Raw genomic sequence first — 16,761 nt, 5'->3', positions numbered from 1 at the left:
CCCGGGACTTATGTTGGTATGGACGGCACCCGTTGTTTCGGACAAGCCGTGGAGTGTGATTGATGGTGGAGGGGGAGTCAACCTTTACTTTTATCACTTGGGAACCGCCACTAGCGTGCTTAGCATGGAAGATATTGATAATCGATGGTCGTGAAGTGAATAAGAAGGGTGCATGTCTCAAAATATCATTTATATCTGTTTTAAAAATTGAGCTCTGGCACCTCTGCAAATCACTGCTTCCCTCTGCGAAGGGACTATCTATTTAGTTTTATGTTGTATCACCGCCTTCTAAAATAAGCGCCAGAAACTGAGTAGAGCACAGCTATAATGATTTATGTATTATGTGTAACTAATGTTGGGTGCATCATGACTGGATCTTTTCTACCATGAATTACAATGTTTAGTCACTGTTTAAACTTTGGAGGTGCTCTGCATTTATGTTTTGCGGTCTCAGAAAGGGCTAGCGAGATACCACTATTGTCATATTATATCATGGTTGTTTTGACAACGTGTTGCTGTTTGAGATATTTTATTATTGCTCGTTAGCTGATTATGTCATTAATATGAGTCATTATAATCTTTAAATGTTATTGTTGACATGGTTAGTTATAATGTTGGCTGAAAACCTGGGTGCTGTTTAAGCTTATTTATGCAAACAAGAGCAAAAGGGTTCGTAAAAGTTTTTCTTTCTCACTTTCAGTTTATCAACTGAATTGTTTGAGGACAACCAAAGGTTTAAGCTTGGAGGAGTTGATACGTCTCCAACGTATCGACTATTTCTCATGCTTTTCCTCTTGTTTTGGACTCTAATTTGCATGATTTGAATGAAACTAACCTCGGACTGACGTTGTTTTTAGCAGAACTACCATGGTGTTGTTTTTGTGCAGAAATAAAAGTTCTCGGAATGAAACAAAACTTTGCGAGGAATATTTATGGAATAAAAGAGGATTTTTGGAGCCAAGACCCACCAGAGAGGGGCCCGTGGGTGGGCACAACCCACCAGGGCGCGCCCCCCTCTCCTGGTGCGCCCAAGTGGGTTGTCCCCACCTGGTGGCCCCGCTGATGACCCCCCCTGATAATATAAAATCACATTATTCCAGAGAAAAAGCAGTGAGAAAGAATTATCACGATCCACGAGTCAGAGTCGCCGCCAAGCCCTGTTCTTCCTTGGGAGGGCAGATCTGGAGTCCGTTTGGGGCTTCGGAGAGGGGGATCTTCGTTCTTCGTCATCACCAACCATCTCTGTCGCCAATTCCATGATGCTCCCCACCGGAAATGAGTAATTCCTTCGTAGGCTCGCTGGTTTGTGAGGAGTTGGATGAGATTCATCATGTAATCGAGTTAGTTTTGTTAGGGCCTGATCCCTAGTATCCACTATGTTCTTAGATTAATGTTGCTGTGACTTTGCTATGCTTAATGCTTGTCACTTTAGGCCCGGGTGCCATGAACTCAGATCTGAACCGTTTATGAATTCATCATTATATCCATGTTCTAAATCCGATCTTGCAAGTTATAGTCACCTACTACAGTTATGATCCGACAACCCCGGAGTGACAACAATCAGGCCCACTCTCGGTGATGACTGTAGTTTGAGGAGTTCATGTATTCACTATGTGTTAATGCTTTGTTCCGGTTCTCTATTAAAAGGAGGCCTTAATATCCCTTAGTTTCCAATATGGACCCCGCTGCCACGGGAGGGTAGGACAAAGGATGTCATGCAAGTTCTTTTAATAAAGCACGTATGACTATTTACGAAATACATGCCTACATTATATCGATGAACTGGAGCTAGTGCCGTATCGCCCTAGGTTATAACTGTCACATGATGAATATCATCCAACAAGTCACCGATCCAATGCCTACGAATTTATCATATATTGTTCTTGCTAAGTTACTACTATTACTACTGCTATCGTTACTGCTACAATATCACTGCTATCACTGTTACCGTTACCGTTGTTGTTGTCACTACTATCAAAACTATCAAACTACTTTGCTACTGGTCACTTTGCTGCTGATAATTAATCTCCAGGTGTGGTTGAATTGACAATTCGGCTGCTAATACCTTCAAATATTATTTGGCTCCCCTTGTGTCGAATATATAAATTTGGATTAAATACTTACCCTCAAAATTTTTGCGATCCCCTATACTTGTGGGTTATCATCGAGACACTTCCTGGTGATGATCGTAGTTTGAGGAGTTCATGTATTTACTAAGTGCCAATGCTTTGGTCCGGTTCTCTATTAAAAGGAGGCCTTAACATCCCTTAGTTTCCAATAGGACCCCGCTCCCACGGGAGGGTAGGACAAAAGATGTCATGCAAGTTCTTTTCCATAAGCACGTATGACTATATTCGGAATACATGCCTACATTATATTGATGGATTGAAGCTAGTTCTGTGTCACCCTATGTTATAATTGTTGCATGATGAATGCCATTTGACATAATTATCCATCATTAATCCATTGCCTATGAGCTCATCTCATATTGATACTTTGCTGCAGATATTAAGTCTTTCGGGTGTGGTTGAATTGACAACTCAGCTGCTAAATGCTAATACTTGAGAATATTCTTTAGCTCCCCATGTGTCGAATCAATAAATTTGGGTTGAATACTCTACCCTTGAAAACTATTGTGATCCCCTATACTTGTGGGTTATCATTGGGTCGCGGGCGCTAGCTTCTCGGGCGGGAGGCTATGGACGAGCTGACTGGTGGGTCTCGCCTGGCAATGGCAGAGAGAGGGGGGGAGAGGGAGATAGAGAGAGAGAATTGCTGGTGGTGTGTTGGTTGCCGGATCTTGATTTGATGTCCCTGTTCAAACGTGGGTGTGCCCCATCAGGGACGTTAAGTTGGGTCGGTTGGGTTGGCTCGGTTGCAGCTGCACGTCGTGCTAGGGCGCACTGTGCTTGCTAGGTCAGCTGGCTAGCTGACCTTTTTATTTTATCTTTTATTTTTATGTTTTGATTGTTCCTTTTTGAATTTTAAGTTGATTCAAAAACCAAACATGCTCCAATTCAAATAGGGAAATCTACACAAGTTCAAGCCAAAATTTACGGCTTATGGAAATGACTTTTCCTGCCAAAATAAAATATGTAGCCTTATTTCAAATAATTCCCTTTTCACTTTTGAATTTATTCAAAAATCAAATTCACTCAACTCCTTTCGGGAAAAATAACAAAGGCTCAAGATATTATTTGTGACTTATGAAATACATTTATGCAAAAATTAAATACTTGAATTGTCACCCTAATTTGGGACATTGATTTACTCCCTAAATTCTTGTATGGTTCAATTTAATTCCCAATTTTAGCTTTAGGACTTCAGTAATATTTGGGGTGTATGGAATTTATTTCCAACCGAAAATATTTAACAAAGGTCACAAGCATTTTGTGAGCCCAATTTTGGTTTTATAAATAATCACTAAGTGACAATTGAAGGTTTGAAATAATTCCAAATTGTTTTGAGCCACATTTTCATTCAATTCAAACAACTCCTAGTCAAAATTAGCTAGGACCAAGGAATCATAATCAAATTTCAAATGTTTCAATTCCCTCTTATTATTTCTTTAACTTTCCAAAATTGAGGGGAAAATGAGATGTGACAACATTCCATTTATTTTTTAGCGCTATGTGACAACATTCCTAAAACCGTGGGAAAAAACATGAGAGTCCTTCTGGGCGGCCCAATCAATAGTATGCTAGCGCTTTGGAAGGGTGCGTGTTTGATCCCTATGCCACTGTGTTTGTTCCCTACACCAACAACCAGCTAAGAGGGTGCTTGGATACGTTTTAGTCCCATGACTAAAAGTAGTGGGACTAAAACTTGTTAGCCTCACCCATGCTTGGATACAAATACTAAATAGACTAAAATGAGTTAATGAGCATTTATTATCCTCCAAACCCTCCAATCCCGAACTCGCATGTGTTAAAGGAGAGGAGTTAAATAAGGAGAGAGAGGACTAATCCACATTTTAGTAGGGTTCCCCTGACTAAAAATTTTTGGTCTCAAGACTAGTTCTAGCCTCTCTTTAGTCAGGGTTGATTGGAACTTTAGCCTCTAAAAGAGACTAGTTTTAGTCAAACTAAAAATAGTCCCTTGGATCTAAGCATGGCCTAAGCTGCAAGGTGTTCATGCGGCCCAGCTAGGTTCGTGCTAGAGAACTGACTCAAACAATAGTACCACCTCGCTACCCGAAGCGCGCACGCACCGGCATAAATACTTGCCTCCCGACGCACACAACAGCCGAGCGCGGTGGCTCGCGCCTGTCACTCCAGCTTCGGAGGGCTAAAGAGTTGGTGCTGGGGGTTGCTAGGTTTGGTAGCCCGTGTCAAAGTTGTGCACGGTAGATTACCGTTGTACGTATACGTTAACACTGAAAAGGCATGTTGGTATGTAAAGACTGTGCCTGGTGGAAGACTAGGGTCCGGAAAACTCTGGGGCACCTTACGTCAACTGTCGATTTTGGCCCAAGACGCGGCCTATGGCTGCCCAAGGCATTAAGGCTGTCGGGACGCGTTCCCCAGCCGTAGCCCACACTCACGCTTGGGTTGCCACGGTGATTCGGTCCTGCCATTAGGGCCTACACTGTGGCGTATGGGTTCGCCTACCAACCCCCATACCAACTTTTTTTTTCTTCACTCTACTATACTCAAGACAGTAAGTGTAAGAGCTCATTATCCTTCAATTTCATGGTGTAAGCAGGTTCATCAGGTCTGCGATGATCAAATAAAAAACTGCGAACTTGACCGTTTATGCAAAGTCATGTGTTAGCTTTGCTACAAATAAAATGAGTTAGACTGATACCGGTTGAATCGGAAAAACAGAGGGACTTCCCAGACAGCAAAATGCAGGATCGAGGCAAAAACAATGCTCTGGTGATCCTCTACCACAAGATCAAGAAGAAGGCACTCCGCCTCTCAGAATGGAGCATGGGTCTTTTCTCCAAGACTAAAATCCACCACTAAGCCATGCTTTTGGTGATCCTTCGCCTCAACGTCGCCCAAGAGGCTAGACTCCTCTCCACCGAGGATCTTGAGCTCCGGGCTAGGCTCACGAGAAGGGTCATCGCCTTGGCTATGCTCGAAAGATCGCGCACAAAACAATGTGCGAGAATTTCCAACCTTAAAGAAGGGGATACTAATACAAAATTCTTTCACCGCCGAGTCAATGCAAGGCGGAGAAAAAAATCATATCCATAGAATCAAGAATGAGCATGGCTGGGTCACCAAGCACGACCCCAAAGAAAAGCTAATCCATGACAATTTTTCCAATGTCATGAAGAGAGGTCCCCGATGTCGCAAAATTGGGATGAGCTAAATTTGGAGCCTATTGACTTGCATGGTCTTGGCTCCCCAATGGCCGAGACTGAGGTCTTTGATGTGATCAACGACATGCCAAGTGACAAAGCATCAAAGCCGGGTGGATTCACGGGCTTCTTTTTCAAGAAGTCTTGGCACATCATCAGGCGTGACCTCATGAGGGTCATTACACATTTTGACTCCCTGCACACCTCAAATCTCGAGTGGCTCAACTCCGCAAATGTGGTGCTCTTGCCAAGAAGGAAGGGGCAGAGAGGATCGCCGACTATAGACTCATTAGCCTCATCCACGCGATCGCAAATATTATTGCGAAGGTGCTCTCCATGAGGCTCGGCCCACATATGAAAAATCTCATCTCTAACGCCCAAAGCGCCTTCATCAAAACAAGAAGCATTCACGACAATTTTTTGTATGTCTGCAATCTTGCCCGACGCCTTCACAAGAGGAAGACCCCATCCCTCCTCTTCAAGCTCGATATCCGCAAGGCCTTCGACTCAGTGAAGTGTGAGTACTTGCTTGATCTCCTCCAGCGGCGAGGATTTTCAAGTAAATTCAGGGATTGGATCGCGGCCCTCCTTAGCTCTTCATCCTCAAGGATCATCCTGAATGGTATTGTCGGTTGCCCAATAAAGCATAGGCATGGACTTCGGCAGGGATCCCCGCTTCTCTTTGTCATCACCATCGACCCGCTCCAAAAAAATTGTAGATGTGGCAACAAAGAAGGGGCTCCTCCATAATATCTAGGAAAGGGGGGCCATGATGAGGACCTCTCTTTAGGCGAACGACGTGACTGTCTTCCTGACCCTGGTCAAGTAGGATGTTGATAACTTTGCAAGCATTTTGAGGGGTTTTGGGGAAGTCACGGGCCTTTGCACCAATTTCCAGGAGAGCTCGGTGGTGCCCATTTGTTGCAACCACCTTGATTTGGGTCAGTCTGCGCGGGCATCTTTTCCTTTGCGATACTTGGGACTCCCCCTCTTCGTGTGGAAGCTAAAATTGTTAGACCTTCAGTTTCTCGTGGACAAAGTGGCAAGCAAGTTGCCAACGCATGGTGGCTGAAACGTCACCACCATCGGTCGAACGCCCCAAGTGGTCTACCCCGTCACCCCGTTGGTCATCCCTCCAACCATCCTCCACAACGTCAACAAGCTTGAACGAGCTTTCCTATGGTCCAATTCTGACAAGACATCGGGGGCTAAATGCAAGGTGAATTGGGAGAAAGTTTGCCAGACAATTCGGGGTTCGGGGTCCTCAACACCACCAAGTTTACGAGGGCTCTCCGGTTATGTTGGTCGTGGTATGAATGGAAAGAACCCACCAAGATGTGGGTGGGGATGGGAAACCCATGCGATGCGGAGGACCTCAACTTTTTCTATGCTTCCACCACCATCACCGTTGGTAACGACGCGAGGACCCCCTTTTGGGATTCTCCTTGGCTTCTTGGGCATATGCCAAAAGACATTGCCCCGCTCACTTATGAAGCTTCCAAGAGAAAATTTTGGAAGATCAAGGAGGCCCTCAAGCACAACGCGTGGATCCTCAAGATCAAAACCCCCATCAACATCACCGCCGAGCACATCACACAATTCTTCGCTCTTTGGATCCTACTAAATGAGATCCACCTTGACGAGCTCACAGAGGATGAAATCATTTGGAAGCATACGAGCAGTGGGCAGTACTTGGCGGCATCCGCATACAAGGCGCAATTCGTAGGGATGGTTCTTTCGCCCATGTATAGGATGATTTGGAAGGTTTGAGCACCTCCAAAAGTAAAAAAAATGCTTGGTTGGCCCTTCAAGATAGAATCTGGACGGCGGACAGATTGGCAAAGTGAGGGTGGCCAAATTGTGATGTTTGCCCTCTTTGCAAGAGTGTGCAAGAATGCGGACCCCATCTCTTCTACCAGTGCCGCTACACCCGGCGCCTTTGGTATTTGGTCATTAGGAAATTCCCCATGCTCGGACTCGACACTTCTGTGCGGCCCTTGTTCTACACGGTTGAAGAGTGGTGGGCAAGCACTTGCGCCGACAACGCGCCAAATCGACAAGCCAAGGCCTCCATCACCATGCTAGTCTCTTGGACAATTTGGAACAAGCAGAACATAAGGGTTTTTAAGCATAAGAATGCCCCACCACTAATCTTGCTTTCGTCCACCTTTGTAAACTAGGGTCTTTTATTGCGCGCAAGTAATCCGTATGTCGTGTATTTCTATGTCTTGTAACAAACTTTGCCTCTATTTCAAAAGAAAAACATCAGCAAATTCCATCAGGTACAAATAGATCATATCCACAAGGGAGCGCATAGGTACTGCAGTTAAAAATCGGTGGGAGAAACAGAAAATACACGCACTGTATAATTTGCCAGAGCGTTCAAGTAAATACTTCACATACTGAGGCTTCCACCGTTCAAACAAGTCCTGAGAATGATCCACAGTTAGCCTGCACCACCACGCCACACGTACAAACTCGTAATCACTTGGATTTAACCCACTCACACAAATGGCACACTTACACAAGTTATACAACAGGCCTAATACAACTACGTAAACTACAATAACGCAGGCAGGAAGCACATGCTGGCTTCACTACTGTCGAGAGAGCGGAGCACCATAGTTTGTTGCCTGGCACTCAAGCCTCTTCCACTTGCTCCTCCTCTTCCTGGAGGAGGTTCTCTCTGTTGTCGTGGGCCCAGAAGCCGCGGACGTCTATAAGCATGCTGGCGATAGTCCCACCTTGCTTGCAGGAAAGGAGATCCGCGAGTGCGATCCTGAGAGGGTCAGCTGGTTTCACCATGTCCCAGATTTCATCCCTTACGTCTTCGATGCAAAGCTCGTAGTTCCCCCCCTCGATCCACTTCTGGTGCACATCTCTGTAAACAATTACACCATTGCATGAGACAAAATGGCTGCTTGGTTGTCATGAGGTCAATACAAAGAAATTTTCCAATGTGAATTTTCGATTAGAAATGCAATCAAAGATTACTAAGAAATGACACAACTATGATACCAAATATAAGGTGGTTATTCAACACATTCTGATTTCACAATTGGCATCACATTAATATTTTGGCCTGTAGGTATTGTGAGAGGGCCACAGACATTGAAATATGCCTTGGATTATTTTGGCCTGTAGGTATTCTGAGAGGGCCACAGCCATTAAAATTTTGGTCACATTAATATTTCCTGCGATCGCATCTCGTGTAAGACTAGTGGCAGAATATGCCTTGGATTACAACTTCAAAGATTTGACATAAAATTTATAGCATAACATCTCTCATGTATGACTGTTTCTCTCTTAATAACTGACACTGTGAACTGTGATTCCTAATTAAAAAAATATGCAAATGGTTGTTAGATGATTGTGCAGTTGATCAAACTATACAAGGAAGGAACTGCGGGAGTCTCCTAGTAAAGTTCCCTATTCATGCAGCTTTACACTACATTCCAGATGCTTAAGTATAGGGTGTGGATGCACCTAGGTGGTGCACTGCTTTAGAGTACCACGGGCCCAACCCCAAGTTTAGTTCAAGGTTCGTGGATACCATTGCGAGTGACTTACTCACTTCAGGTTTCATACCTAACATAGTGCAACTGATTAGTACAATAGATAGGGAACTTGAGAGTGTAAAAAAGGTACTCCCTCCGATCCATATTAAAAAAGTATTAAAACAATGATGTTCTGCCTGTTGAGGCCAGCAGAACAGTCCGGAAGTTCAGCAAGCACATAAACATGGCAGACTAAATCTAGGAAGATGGTATCAGGCAGGAATGCTAACTCTCACATCCTCCTTTCTTTTCTTCCAGAATATAATTTGTTTCCCAGAACATGAAGAACACTCTTTTAAGGCCCAATTTGGTGAAACGAATAACAGGTACAGAATTGTTCAAACCCCTGTTCAGAAAACAGGATTTCACGGGAAAGCCTATGCACTATAAATAGGACCAAGCATTAGACACAAGGGCATCATTGAATACAGTTTTCCTTCCGAATAAATTACTGCCAATTATTATTTAATACACACTGTGATATAAAGTTATTGAGGAAGAGATTAACAAAAGACTGGTCAAAATTTATCAAGGTTGTTCTCGACTTTGAATAGAATGGTGCTATGTCTTGTGCGGACAACAGGTAATTACTCCTATAATGATTATGAATGACCATATGTTTCTCCTACTTCGGCTCCCTTTGCCAGGCAGATATTTTCAGCTAAATGGAATATGCATGACAAAGTAAAGTGGGGAATGAAGGGGGTTGCATCAGTACATCCATGAACAAAATATAGGTAGGTTAACACCAAAATTATTGTAGAAAAAGTAGCTACCACCACAATACTACACAGTTCATATTACAAACTATCACATACATACCTAAATAGAGTATGAATATCAGCAGTTGTCAGAAATCCTCTTCCGTTGAGATCAAGGCATCTAAATAAGTATGTCAGCCCTTCAGGGGTGTCTTTGTTCTCTAGGGCTAAAACAAAGTCGAGAAAGCTCTCAAAATCCATCTCACGACTGTTGCCACCTCCAACTTTGCTTCGGCGTACATGTTCATCAAAAACTGAAAAGTAAAACTGCATTGTTATTCTGTATTCGTTACTGAAGACTATAAGAAGACATCAATGATCTGTGTATTAAGAGCATTAGAACATTGAAGATTTGGAGTAGCATACTAAGAGTTTATGTTTCCCATTTGGTTAAGGTGCTTTAGAAGAAACAATGAAAGCGGAGCAGAGAGCATATTTTAACCTCTTTCGACGAAGATCTCTGTTAGTGTGCCATCAGCATATTCCTTCAGCTCTTGTTTGCTCAGTGTGCCATTTGTATCTTTGTCTAGTGCAAGGAACATATCTGCAGAGGGATAACAATAGCATACCAATTAAATCGAGTATATACTGCACGGGGACGAAAAACAATGTAACTTGGTGCAAGAAAATGACCTCAATGGCAAAAGAAGAATGAGGGCAGCTAACATACCACATATGCGCTGAGCTGAAGTCAAGGAAAACCAATTTTCAGCCTGCTCGGTATCAGTTACCTCTTCCTCACTCTCCTGAAAATAGAGTTGATGAGAACCAACAGGCAGTCCAGAATATATTGTATAGTGCAACATTACACTGCAAAGTACAAGATGACCAAATTTGCACAAAGTATGTGATCCATATAGCTATTACCTGATGCAATTCCATTAGCTCTTGAAGACAATTGCTCAACAATACTTTCTTTATGCATGCTTTCCCTGAAAAGCAGACAATTATGGAAGACAATTCCTCGCATAAAGAACAATTTGCATGTCAATTCCACTGTATTAAAAGTCCAGTTTTGTACCTCGTCTGTGTGGATCACAGAAGAAAAAGAACTTCCGTGCAGCTATGCGGCAGTACATTTGAACAAAGGCTGATGGCATGTCACGCAATTGTGCCAAATTGGGAATAAGTCCTCTGATGTATGCTTCCATTTCCTGCAAATAAAATTAAGGAATGTGACGTACTTCTAAGGTATGAAATTTCATTAACATGTGTTAGGAAGTCCATACATGAGGTTGAAGGAAACCATCAGAATCCTCATCAAGTTCACTCATATCAATTCTTGCTTGAGTAAGAGAAACCTGAAAGTAGAAACAGTTAGCAAAGTGATACATAAAAACAGCTCATTTCAACATAAGTGGCTGCTGAGAGTTCAAACTTGTGATATTATATATTTATACTACTATCTAGCGGTCCAGTCTTGCATGATTCTCAATCTGGTATATGGTGATTGTTTTTAGCTTGTTTTGGTGCATTATGCCATTACCTATTTCAGGTTCTTGTGTTCTGAAAATACCAGTACTATTGTCAGTTGTTTCTCTATAAAGACAAGGAAATACCTCCTAATTCTTAACAAACTCAACAGAATTGGCATGGCAATGAACTACAAACAGATGGAGCAATTGTTGAGTGCCACTTTCATAGCTACATTATGCAGCAAAATCTTAATCGGGTAAGAATGGAAGGAAAAATTTCAGTGTAGGCTTTTGTTGCATATAGTCCATTACAGCTAAAAATGAAGCACAACATACTCATACAAATCAAACTGCTAGAGTTAACAGTTTTAGGTTTGAAAATAACTTACTGTTCGCATAACATAAAGATAGAATGGTAAGATTGCAATTCTCCCAGAATCATCCTTCTCGAACTTCATAAAGTTCGAAGGGCTAAAGAAGCGTTTGCATTTCTGGCCAATTTGCTCTGTGCACACTGTGGCAATATGGCAGAAATCTTCATAATTCATCTGCAGTGCTCCAGAAAAAAGAATTGAATGAGAAGTATAATAAACATGAACATTAGAATGAACACAGATGGATGTACAATAATGTCATTGAATATATTATATATGCACAGATATTAAAACATGCAGAAACTATAAATAATGACACCTGTTAGACACAAAACGAGAAAAATATTTCCATTATAGCAGTGCTCACTGTATATATCATAGCATGGATATAATTATCCAAGGAAGTCAGATAACATTAGGGGAAGCAAGTCAATAGCGCAAAATTGAATATATCTGCATACGGTATAAAATACGGGCACCAAGCTACCTTACCTTTTCAGCACCAGTAGCATCGTCAATAACACAATTTTCTCTGAGACAAACCCACATGGCATCGAGATCATCAGCATTAAGTAGAAGTTCTGATTGTTTCTGCAATTTGTTTGCAATAGCTCTCATAAGGCCTAAATCATAAGGTGGTTAAATGCCCAAGCAGCCAGCTCAAGCTCAATTACCTTTAGAAATCTGTATTTGGCCAACCTCTGGACTCTATTGCTAATAGATCCATCTTCAGGTTTCTGTACAAAAAAGGAAACATTAGTATCATCACATATTGACAAGTCGCGTAGTCCCGTGATGCAATGTGAAATCCAAAATGGCTGGCATTGCTACTTATTATCTCTGATAAAAGCAACTAGCACAATTACATATTTTATTTAGATAGACGGCAAGTTTAATCATGGAATATAAGAACCAGAGCTCCTGTATCCAAGTAAGTAAACCAAGTTGCTTCACCTTCTTGTAAAAACTTGGGATGGAACCAGCTTCAGCGCTCTTTCGCTGCCGCTCTTTAAATATCTCAAGCAATATCCTTTTCGTTTCCAATTCTGCAAGTTCAAACAGATCAGTGATGCCACATGGAAAATGCAAAAGTTGAACAACAGAAGTGGTCAAACTAATCAGGAGCTGCCCCTGATGCCTAGTAACAACAGAGTCGAATCAACTAAGGAGTAAAATAGCAACCTGCAAGTGCACACGACTAAAGTCAGTTACGGTGTTACCTTCTTAAACCATAACATATACTACCTCTGTAACTAAATTGAACTGCAAAAACGTCTTATATTTAGTTACAGAGGTAGTACCTCCGTACCCAGTGGGTCTCTTATGGAAAATGGAGCCGGAGAAGACCTCCGGATTTTCTGAGGGAATGCCTTCCCCTCTCAACCCAAATCGCCGGTTGCAGGTCATGGGCGACCACTCTTTCACGTATGACGGCCGCATTACTAGATCCCACAACCTGAGGCACGGTAATCTCATCCTCGTCAAGCGAACGCCAGCCGCTAAAACCCGGCACCGTAACCTCACCCATTCTCATAGCCATTTCGAAGGAGACCCAGTAAACCCTAATCCTACCGACATTCCCGAAGACGAAGCGCGAAATTCCAACCATGCCTAGCCTAGCCTAGCAACACAACTCCGCAAGGGTGGTGGGCGGAAGGGGGCGGGGAGGGAAGGGGCACTGACCCATGAGGGCCTCGGATCCGAGGCCGGCGCCCGTGCCGACGAAGCGGCGGAGGTTGCGGACCCACGGCATGGACGAGGCCGGCGGGATCCGCCTGCCAGCGGGCGCTGTGGCGGCGGAGGAGGCGCCATCGCCGGCGTCCCCGACGTCGGCGGAGGCGGTGCTCATCGGGGTCGAGGCGGGAGGCCGGATCGGAGCGTGCGCGTGGGACTGTAGCTGATTGTCGGGTTGGTGGTCTGACGCGGTCCTGTTTGGGGCTCGGGGGAGACGGGAAAACAGAATGGCAAAGCAGTGCGTTTACCTAGCCGTGATGATTACTTTTTGAATTCGACGAAATTGAAGCGTGTTTCACAATTATGATTTTGCTTTCTCAGCCGTTTCAGTTTGATGATTTTGTTTCTTCAACTATATTAAGAATAATTTAGGTACTACCACGAGTGCCCAAAATATGTAGAACCGGTTGTTTGCTTTACAAAAATACTCTCTCTCTCTAAAGAAATAGAAAGACCTTTCATAGATCACTAAAGTACAAGTATTAGTTTTGATGATGGTACGATTATACTTTAGACCAGCCGACCTTGACGCTCCGAAAGTTCATATTTGTCTTTAATTATACTTTGGAAGTAATAACGTGTGAATAGATGACTTATATTTATAAGTGTATGATAAAAATTAGCCCTTATGAAAAATCTTCTATATCTAAAAGCTAGCATTCTTTCTTTGCAGGAGCCGGATATTTTTATTAAAAGCTCGGCCTTACAAGGAGACCCATAAAACAATAGAAATTATAAATAAGTCCCTCTGGATCCCGGCGACCATGGCTTCCAAGACAAGCCAGTGGCGCTGCTCCTCCTCAACCTTGAATTTGGGGTTAGCCTATTCCGCAGACAAGAAGTCACTGGGTCGGAAGAACCAGCGCCAGAATCCAAAGCCATCGCCAAGTCTAGCGTATGTGCCCCTGAAAAAAAATGGCTAGCACCCGCCGCCATCATAGCACGCGCCACCAACTCCACCCCAAGAGCTAGTAGACATGCATCACTTCCTAGAAAACACCTCATGAGCCCCACACCGCCATTGAAAGAGTCGGCGATGCGACGAAGACGGGGCCGAAGGACAATATCCTCACCACGCGTTGTCATAAAAAGTTAGCATTCACTCGCATATTTCTCTCAACATACGCATATGCCACCTTAGCATGCAAACATGCATGGGAAAAACTCACCTCAGCATGCAAATATGCATGAGAAAGATTCAACTCGATAATTAAATGTAGTAAATCATTCTATGTGTTTTATATTTTAGTTCTTGCATTACTAATTTAGAATTCCTATTTATACATCTTTAGGATCAACATGAGCACTTTTACCAGCAACCAATTTCATAAGCGCATCCATTTTATCACTCAAAATATTAATTTCTTCAATGGAATTTACATTCTTACTAGTTTGAGCCCTTTCGTTATGCCAATGAGAATAGTTTGTCATAATATTATTGTAACACCCCAGTGTCATGCTACAGTAACCCACACTGATGGTGGCATGTCATCTAGAATTACCAAGCCAAATTTCCTCTTGATAAAATATCAAATTCAAAATCCAATTTGATTTGCAAGTCAAAAGTTTACATCTTCAAAAATGCAAACAAAATAGTTCATAAATTTGTAAATAATTCCAAGTATTTATGTTGAGGAAAACAACATCACTAAAATTCCCCAAATACCCCTGGAAATTAATTAAGTGGTTCAGCAACAAAATACTAGACCTTTTCAATTTCTGAAAATGTTTAAAAACTCCAAATACTCTGAGACTTGTTGTGCAGCTTCACAATATGGCCAAATATTTATGTGACAAGTTTCACCTACAACAAAAATATTTTGGTACAAGAATAAAATGCAAAACAATAGTGGAAAAAGAAAACAGAAAAAGGATCTAAAAAGAATAAGAAAAGGAGACTATCCCCCTTGGCTTTTGGCCCATCTAGCAAATGGGCAGCCCAGCCGGCCCATCGCACCATCTCCTCCTACCTTTGTTCATCAGAGGGGAGGTGGATGTCGTGCGCCCGTCCACGCCACCAATCCATTGCGTGGCGGCCATCCAGGCACCCGTGACGCCCTATAAGCCCCCCTATCTCCCCGCAAACCCTAGCCTTCTCTTTCCCCCCTTGCGTCGCTCCTTCTTTCTTTCCCCTCTGATCGAGCTAGCAGACGCGCACCGAAGCATGTCGCTGTGAACCAGCGCAGCCACCAGCCTCCCCACGTCGCGCCGCCATGTCCATCAGCTCCGCCGACGTCTTCTTCATCTTCCTCGCCATTGGATCGGAGAAGGGAGGCCACATGGTCGACGCCCGCGTCAATTTCTTCCCCCTCGGCCGCCACCGCCATCGTCATCGATTCACCGCACCTCGATCGCCTCCGCCTACCCCGAGCCGCTCCTCATCACCGATGTGAGCGCCGCCCCATTTCCCCTCTCATTCCTGCCTCGCACGCGCTGCCTAGCTAGCTTCCTCGCGAACCCGAGCTCCGGCCACTGCCATGTCCGATGAGTCTAACGCTCTCGAGCCCCTACGCTTGAGCCACTTGCACCAGCGTGCTCATGGAGGTCTGAAGTTGCCGCCTAGCCCCTCACCTTGCTCGATCTCGAGTTGTAGAGCTACCTCGGCTGGACGTCAATCACTGCCGCCGCTCGGCCGTCTCCGTTGTCGCTGTTACGACCACCCCCAGCTCGTGCTGCTAACTCCTTTTGATGCACGCTCGTTTGCCTATTCGGACGAGCCATCCCGCGCTCGATTTGGTCGCCTCTGGGAGAATCCCGAGCATTACCACTATCTATGTTACTTGCCGCCGACGCCCCACCGTTTGAACCTTCGCTGGAGTCACTACCAGGTGGGCCCCGGCCCTCAGGAATTAGTCTAGGCAATGACAACCCTAGTGACATGTGGGCCTGACCCATTAGGTTTAGATTAGGCGCTAATCAGGGCGCTAACAGCCACTGACTTGTGGCCCCACAACTGTAGCACCTAATTAACCCATGTTAATTAACTGTTACGCCAATATAGTCTGGCCCCACCTTACTAATTAAGCTAATTAGATTAACTAAAATAATGTTAATAGTCCCTTTCACTGACCGGTGGGTCCCACTGACCAGTTTGACAAGTCAAAGTCAATAGTTGATTGTTGGCTGAACTTGCTGACTGAGTTGACCTGGTCAACTGGCCCCACCTGCCAGCCTCCAGAGCATATTCATGTTTACACTTTCTGTGTACATTTAGCAATTTCTATTTATATAATTTTGATTTAATTTAAATCCAGTAAATTCCAGAATATCAATAAAACTTCAAAAATTAATAAAAACTAAACCGTAAGTTAGATGAAAAAGTTTTCTATTAAAGTCGATCAGAAAAATAAGATGAATCCGAATATGATATCCACATACGTGTCACATGCCTCTAACACTACAAACTTGGAACCATCCCCTCCGGATCATCTGTCCGATATATGCCTGGAGCCGGGAAAATATTCACAATTAGCACTACGTTAGGTCACCCCTAGTGTAGCTTACTGTCATGTCATGCTTTCTGTTGCATTTGTATGCATGTTATTTATTGTTTCTTCCCCCTCCTTCTCCAGTAGACCTCGAGACTGCTGCTGATACCCCTATAATCGACTA

At 43.6% G+C, this 16,761-nt stretch overlaps 1 protein-coding gene and 1 non-coding gene across 2 annotated transcripts; both read right to left on the bottom strand.

The window, feature by feature from the left end:
- Positions 1–7,650: 7,650 nt before the first annotated feature.
- Positions 7,651–13,349, bottom strand: LOC119325990 (probable serine/threonine-protein phosphatase 2A regulatory subunit B'' subunit TON2). Its single transcript, XM_037599708.1, has 12 exons — positions 13,099–13,349; positions 12,370–12,461; positions 12,090–12,152; positions 11,908–12,006; positions 11,431–11,589; positions 10,856–10,927; positions 10,648–10,780; positions 10,494–10,558; positions 10,297–10,372; positions 10,069–10,170; positions 9,688–9,880; positions 7,651–8,189 (listed from the first exon to the last, which is right to left on the bottom strand). Exons 1-12 carry the CDS (start codon positions 13,262–13,264, stop codon positions 7,949–7,951), a joined length of 1,461 nt encoding a protein of 486 aa, XP_037455605.1. The 5' UTR covers positions 13,265–13,349; the 3' UTR covers positions 7,651–7,948.
- Positions 8,990–9,110, bottom strand: LOC119351089. The gene has a single exon (XR_005169629.1). It is a non-coding gene; the product is annotated as a small nucleolar RNA snoR104 (small nucleolar RNA).
- Positions 13,350–16,761: the final 3,412 nt, after the last annotated feature.

The sequence above is a fragment of the Triticum dicoccoides genome, chromosome 1B (genome assembly GCF_002162155.2).
Source record: "Triticum dicoccoides isolate Atlit2015 ecotype Zavitan chromosome 1B, WEW_v2.0, whole genome shotgun sequence".
Taxonomy (NCBI): Eukaryota; Viridiplantae; Streptophyta; class Magnoliopsida; order Poales; family Poaceae; genus Triticum; species Triticum dicoccoides.
This window is presented reverse-complemented; position numbering and strand designations above follow the sequence as displayed.